Source organism: Pseudopodoces humilis, chromosome 2, assembly GCF_049639895.1.
Source record: "Pseudopodoces humilis isolate 2021_Gansu_Grassland_sample_001 chromosome 2, ASM4963989v1, whole genome shotgun sequence".
In the NCBI taxonomy this organism is placed as follows: domain Eukaryota; kingdom Metazoa; phylum Chordata; class Aves; order Passeriformes; family Paridae; genus Pseudopodoces; species Pseudopodoces humilis.
In genome coordinates, this window is record NC_142201.1 from 33,812,164 (window position 1) to 33,819,351 (window position 7,188).

The 7,188-nt window shown below is 47.6% G+C and overlaps 1 protein-coding gene across 1 annotated transcript; it reads right to left on the reverse strand.

Moving 5' to 3' along the window:
• Positions 1-1,564: 1,564 nt before the first annotated feature.
• Positions 1,565-5,262, reverse strand: SLC25A6 (solute carrier family 25 member 6). The gene is made up of 4 exons (XM_005516498.3): positions 5,085-5,262; positions 3,467-3,953; positions 2,627-2,767; positions 1,565-2,210 (listed from the first exon to the last, which is right to left on the reverse strand). The coding sequence occupies exons 1-4, from the start codon at positions 5,193-5,195 to the stop codon at positions 2,053-2,055; spliced, it is 897 nt and encodes a 298-aa protein (XP_005516555.1). The 5' UTR covers positions 5,196-5,262; the 3' UTR covers positions 1,565-2,052.
• Positions 5,263-7,188: the final 1,926 nt, after the last annotated feature.

Here is a 7,188-nt window from a genome sequence, read left to right on the forward strand (position 1 = left end):
TAAATCTGAACACCACAAATTAGTTCATATTGAATGTACAGCTTAGGGAAATTGCAGTTCCACTTAAACACCTACACTTGCATTTGTTTCTTGCCCTATTTCTTTTGGTTAAACCTTGTTCAGAAGGGGAGATTGGGTGTAAAAGTCCTGTCCCTGTCAAGCTGCTGAATTAACTACCACATTTGGTTTCCCTCACAAAGCTTGGGCCACCGTACACTCACAGGGAGGTATCCCATCATTATCTCTACCCTTGCAAGGCACTGATACAGAAAGAAACCTGATTAATATGTTTATATAGACAAAATGTCTTCCCCTGCTCCCCAGCAAATTGATTGGCACGGTTAACACCAAATGACCTGCCTGCACCACAGGGAGCTGCCACTGCCACACAGGATTTAAGAACCACTTGCAGTAGGAACATGAAGTTTGCCATTAGCATGTGTACAAAGTAGCTGTGTAATGTCCTTACATTCACATACAGATGCTGAAAGTGGTGCTTGTGCAACAGTGAAAGGAAAAAGGTAAAGTACGCTCGAGAGGAAGGTAATAACCAGCCAAAGCCAAGCACGTAATTTAAATATTTCATCTTGAATCGCAATCTCAGAAGGCACACAGAAGAACTCAAGACAGCTCAGTCAGCCTTCAATGAGTCATACAATGATAGTTTTCATTTCTCAAGATATAGGGGGAGTTCTTAAAACATGATTAACACCTTGTTTTCCTCTACTGGTCCCTCTACCGTGTCTTTGCAGATTACAAAATACAAAAGATTATATACATATGAAGAACAGCATGTGGGTATTACATTATCTCAAAGAGCAGTTATGAGAAATTACTCGATCTGGTCTTCTGACCATCTCTAAACATCAGTCAGTTAACACTGAAAGCTGACCTACTTTGATTATTTTACAGCTACACAGAAGCACACACATTCCCTCCCCACACCCCTTCAACTTCATCTATTAGACTGCAACTCATTTCAGATTAAATTCAACCTTCCACAGAGCTACTGACCACTGCTACAGATGAGGCCAAACCGTACCTTGAATGGCACAATCAACACTTCCAACCAGCAGCAACAATACAATACATAGGTCACTCAGAAGTTGAAGGCATTTACTGGGTTACTGGGTTTTTGCATGAATACCATGATGCTTTCCATACCAGTTTAACAAAAAAAAATAATTTTTAGGCTGTTTTACCAAGGGCAAGAGCATTACTTTTTGACAGTCCTTGGTACTTCAGGTTTTCCTAGCACTACAACTGAACCCTCCCCCAGTTTTAAATCATAGAAGTTGTAAATCAATTTCTAAGAATCATGCAAAAAGCCACTTGCAGCAGTCCATCATACACTATCAGGCACAAAGAATGGGGGTGGTTTCTATTAATATAACCCATGCTTTCCCCACCCCTCCTCTCTAAAGATCTCACATTTAATTATTTTTTAAAAAGCATATTTTGTTACAGAATGCAGTATAAGGGTATCAGAGGACCCATTATCTGAAATAAATTTTCAAATACAAGAGGCTTTCCCAAAGCTTTTATGTAATAATTTCAACACAGACCGAGTAAGTATGTTTATTGTTTTACAGCAGAATGCCCCAATTTAAGAACAAAGTTGCTAGATGTTCAGCTGTGCAAAATGGTACATAGTGCTTCAGTACAAGTGGAAAAGAACATGATTTGTTAGCAAATGCTTTCAAATACAATTTTATGGTCCTAGAAGATAGGACTTGAAACCGGAGACTGATCCACAGGCAAATGATTATTTTTCTGCCTAAACTGGACCTAACAACTTTGGACCCAGAACCAACGCCACTCATTCCTTACTGCTGTAAAGAAAAATTGCTGCACTGAATTGCCCGATTCAGTGTCTTCATGCATGTTACAGAGAAGTGGATCAGTCCTCTATGTCAGTTTCTAGCCCCATCTAGAAGTATCATCTGGCTCCGATAAATAAGACTCACAGGAATTTCTTGAAGGTCAATGGTCCATAATGGTAGTTATTCTACATGATCTGCTCAACTTGATTTCCAATTCTATTTAGGCTGTTTAAATTACTTTCTTGAATTCATCGTACAGCACAAGCACGAAAGCACCCCCCATGCCTCTGAGAACGTTAGACCATGCACCCTTGAAGAAGGCCTTTCCTCCTTCATCCCTTGCAATCTTCCGCCAGCAGTCAATTGTTCCGGAGTACATGATATCAGCTGCAGAAAAAGAGCGAAGAGTTATTAATTCCTATTTTATCTCAGATAATTTTAACACCTGCCTTGTTTCACTTAACTGCTTTGTGATCTCCCAAACCTGAATTTAAAACTGTAACATAACACTCACTAAAAATATTATATTAAATATATATTTTTAATACCTCTGTTTAATCTAACAATGCAAACAGGCAGTCAATTTTTTTTTAACTTCATGTTTCATAATGAAAAGCCCTCAGCATAAATCCTGACAATCTCAAGTTGAGCCTTACTGCAGTTCCTCATTTGAGTACATTATAATAAACCAGATTTACGGAACAATGAACTGTAACTGTTGAGGATGGCTACTAGTAAAAAAGAACTCCATCTTATTAATGCTGTTTTAACAGCATAAGCAGCTCTGTGGATTTACAGCCTACCTCCTTTGCGTCCTGACTGCATCATCATTCTACGCCGCACTGTATCAAAAGGATAGGAGACCACGCCGGCCACAGCAGTCACTGTCTGGGCAATCATCCAGCTGATAACAATGTGAGTATTTCTGGGATCTGGGAGCATGCCTGTAGTAAAACAAAAAAGGCAATTAGCTTTTTACCTTGCACATACTCCTCTGGTTCACTCATTGCATGACAGCTATTTTACTAGATGAAGTAGTATGAAACACTGTAGACCCATACTCTCAATAAAACTGCAGCAAAACACTTCACAAACTTGAAACATACCAAAGCCATATTTAGAAGACTTTCTTCTCAGGAAATAAAACAGGTTATCATTTAGGCACAAGCATTCTTTTTAGACTGGCATGAGAAGACTAGACTATTCACTACATTTTAGTAAAGAAACATCACTAAATTAAGTCACTGTCCCTGTGGATAACATTAAACTACAAACTAGCATCAATGGCTTATTTGCCCAAATATCAAGCTTAAAAATTACCTTGCAAAAGCACTGCTCAATCCCATTCTGCTAAACACACTTGTTTAAACACACTGGTCCAGTGTAACTTCAAGCATCCACTGAACAAAAAATAAATTATTCTAATTGTGTCTGGTCACCAACATACTTTCCTGACCTAAGGAGCCACTACTTAAAAGTATAAAACCAGTAATTAGTAGGCTGTTGCCATCAATGCATGCACAAGTTTTCCCTTGTATACTTGCCACATGCATGACACTGATATTCCCCTTCACCTTCATATATCCAAAACCAGACAATACAATTCTAGAAACAAGTTTTTCAGATCCCCTCTGAAATATTACCTTTTGCTGTATCATAGATCCCAAAGTAGGCAGCTCTATAGATGATGATGCCTTGGACAGAGACATTGAACCCTTGGTACAAGCCACGCACACCATCAGACTTGGTGATTTTGACTAGGCAGTCCCCGAGACCAGAGAATTCTCTGTCTGCGCCAGCTTTTCCAACATCAGCAGCCAAACGGGTTCTTGCAAAATCCAAGGGGTAGACAAAGCAGAGGGAAGTGGCTCCAGCTGCACCACCAGATGCCAGGTTACCAGCAAAATACCTCCAGAACTGAGTGTGCTTGTCTACACCTCCCAAAAACACCTGCTTATACTTATCCTTGAAGGCAAAATTAAGAGCTTGAGTTGGGAAGTATCTGATGACATTTGCCAAGTTTCCTCTCCAGAAAGACAGCACTCCTTGTTCCTTTGGAATACGCACTACACAATCGATGATACCCTTGTACTGCTTATCAGCAGCAATCTGTTTACTTGCATGTTGCACCTGCAAATAAACATACAAATATTGATCACTTGCCTTGACAGGTCTACGCTGCAGCTGGGCTGAAAGCTGCTTCTACTATAAAACAAAATTGTTAATTCTGAATGCCCATTGTTGGTATTAAGGAAAAGGCTTAAAATTGCTTCAAGTTTCTCAGAAATCAGGACTTGCCAAAACATGAACGGACAGCTGCAAGCAATTCCTCTGCAACTACAGCAAGGGAAACTGTACCAAGGTAGGGACCAGCCTCTTCTCCCAGCCAACTAGTGACAAGAGTACACAACCTCGAGCTGTGCCATGGAACGTTTAGGGGGAAATAGGGGAGGAATTTTTTTCAGACAAAAAGTGATTAGACGTTGGAATGGACTGCTCAGGAAGATGGTGAAGCAACCGTTCCTGGACGTGTTTAAGACTGGACATGGCACTTCGTGCCACAGTCTAGTTTAAATGGCGACGTTAGGTTGGGCTTCATGATCTGAGATCTTTACCAACCTAACTGACTCTGTGAGGTAAAAGGGCAAGTATAATACACATACATCACGACAAATACATCGGGCCTACACAGAGGAGAGAGCCTTTACTGACAGAGCGGGGCCTGCGGGCGGGAGTCGTCTGAGACAGCCACGTTAGGCCGACAGACTTGCCAGCCCCCGTCCGGTGCCGGACCGTCGCGAAGGTCACTCGAGTCACCTTGGGGCGCCACCGGGTCACGCCGGGCCTCGCGCGCCGGTCGCCGCCCGACCCCGCCCCGCCCGCGGCCCAATCGGGGCCCGGGCGCGCATCACGTGAAGGTCGCCAAGATGGCGGCGGAGAGCAGCCGCCCTCCCCTCCCTGCCGTGCCCTCGGCGCTGGGAGCGGGGCGGCAGGAAGTGACACCAGCCGCGGCCGCCCCCTTCGGCTCGGCTCGGCTGGGCCCGGCCCTCCCTTCCTCCCCTCCCCGCACGGCGGAACCGGCTCCGGTTTCCCCGCCGCCACCCACGTGACCTTCCCGCCAGCCGCCTCGCTGGCGCCCTTTGTCCCGCGCTGGCCGCGGCCCACGCCCCCCGTTCCTCCCTCGGTCCTCGGCCGGCCCGGCGCCCGCCGGGGCAGAGACGGGCGCCGCCCGCGCTACCCGTTCTCGTCCGCGCAGCTGACCTGGAGCAAAAGCTTGACCCGCTCGATGGGCGCCACCGCGGTCTTGCTGATGGCTGCAGCGACGCCGCCCGCCAGAAAGTCCTTGAGGAAGGAGATGGCCTGGTCCGCCATGTTCGCGCCGCGCCGGAGCCACCGGGAGAGAAACGCTGCTGCCGCTCAAGCCGAAAGGGCGGGAGCCCCGCCGCGCATAGGCTTAATGCCGGGCCGCGCTGGCCACGCCTCCCTTCGTCCCATTGGCCAAGCAGTTTCAGGGGCGTGGCTAGAGACGAGAGCCCCTGCCCTCACCCCGCCCCTCCCATTCCGCCCCGCTGCGGCGCCAGTGTCGCAGCGCCGCGTCACCCGCGGCGGCCCGGCCCCGCCACCGCCCCGGCCCGGCCCTGTCACCGCGCGGCAGCCTGCGGCTCAGCCCGCTGCTCACGCACTTGTTCCCACTACAGTCGCCTTCCCCATAGCTCTCCGCGATCGCTTTCTGCCGATGCCAGTAGCGTCCGCATCAGCCTGCACAGCCCAGCGGGTCCCCGCACCGCCCGGCACGCAGGCTCTGCAGACGGATGTGGACGGGCTGGATCGATGGGCGCTAGTTGTGTTGAGATTCAACAAGACCAAATGCCGAATGCACCTGGGTCACAACAACCCCATGAAGCGCTACAGGCTGGTGCCAGACTGACTGGAAAACCGTCCCGCGTAAAAGGGACAGGGGGTGCTGGTGACAGCATCGGAAAATGAGGCAGCGTGTGCCCAGGTGGCCAGGAAAGTCAGTGGCATCCTGGCTAAGAGGACCAGGGCAGTAATCCTGTCCCTGCCCTCTGCACTGGTGAGGCCACTCCTCGAGTAGTGTGCCTGGTTCTGGCCTCTTTAATCCATTCAGGAAGGAAACTGAGGTGTTGAGAGTGGATCCACAGAAGGGGAATCAAACCGGTGAAAGGTCTGAAGCACAAATGCTGTGAGGAGCGGCTGAAGGAGCTGGGGCTGGTTAGCCTGGAGAAAAGAGGACTCGGGGGTAGGTGACCTTACCACTCTGTACAACCACCTGAAAGGAGTGTAGCCAGGCAAGGGTTGGCCTTTTCTCCCAGGAAACCAGTGACAACACAAGAGGACACAGTCTTAAGCTGTGCCGGGAGAGGGTTAGGTTGAACATCATGAGGAATTTTTTCACAGAAGGCGTGGTGAGACATTGGAATGGACTGTTCAGGGAAGTGGTGGAGTCAACGTCCCTTGGTGTTTCTAAAGGAAGAGTGGATGTGGCACTTGGTGCCATGATCTGCTGATGTGGTTTTGGGTCAGAGGTTTTACTTGATCTGAGATTTTCTACATTAGCTGATTCTGTGAAGCTGAATGTGAGCTGGTGGAGCACTGGCTTTGGGGTGTGGGTCTATGGGCCCAGGCCGAGCAGCACAAGCAATTGAACTGGGAGGCTCCTTCTGTGGCAACTGCTGGAAGCCAGTCTAAGAGGGAGACACAGCTTTCTGCATGGGGTCCCGGTGAGGCAGCAGTAGGTGTCAGGTGAAGGGGAGCAGATTTCAGGCACTGTGCTCCAGTTGGTTTTGCTCCATGCTCACCACCCTCTGTGTAATGCTGATCTATGGCATATCCTTGTTCCAGGTCCTGTACCTACCTCCTCCTTAGCACTGCCAGTGCCAAGGGTCACATCATGGGGCTTTTCTGCATGTCATTGAACTGATCCAAGACAATGGAATACCAAAGGACTTAGCTGCAGTTTCCTATGGGACACCAGAGGGACAGACAATAGGACAGGGTATTTCCAGCTTCCTGTATGAGCACTCGAAATTGAAATTGGATGCTGTGAAAACCTCCTCTGCAAACTGTCAGAGCAAGCACTCATGGCAGGGACTCAGGCCCTACCAAGACAGGCCTGGTTTCCATCATCAGTAACTTTGCTAATTTTATTTTATGTTGAAATTGATATTTTGAACCTGTCAGACTTCTGTCTGAAATTACACCTATTCTTTCTAGAAGTATTGAAATTATTCTAGCTGGAGGGCATTAGTTCACATCACCTGCTTTCACTTTTAGTGGATGTTTCCAACCAAAGTAAACAAGACCAACCTTTTTTTTTTTAAACAGATGACTGGTGAACCACAAA

Coding starts and splice junctions, on each gene's coding strand:
- SLC25A6 (XM_005516498.3), bottom strand. CDS start 5,195: ATGGCGGACCAGGCCATCTCCTTCCTCAAGGACTTTCTGGCGGGCGGC. Junction 3,954..5,084: donor GGGTCAAGCTTTTGCTCCAG/GTCAGCTGCGCG, acceptor GTTTATTTGCAG/GTGCAACATGCAAGTAAACA. Junction 2,768..3,466: donor GATCTATGATACAGCAAAAG/GTAATATTTCAG, acceptor GTTTTACTACAG/GCATGCTCCCAGATCCCAGA.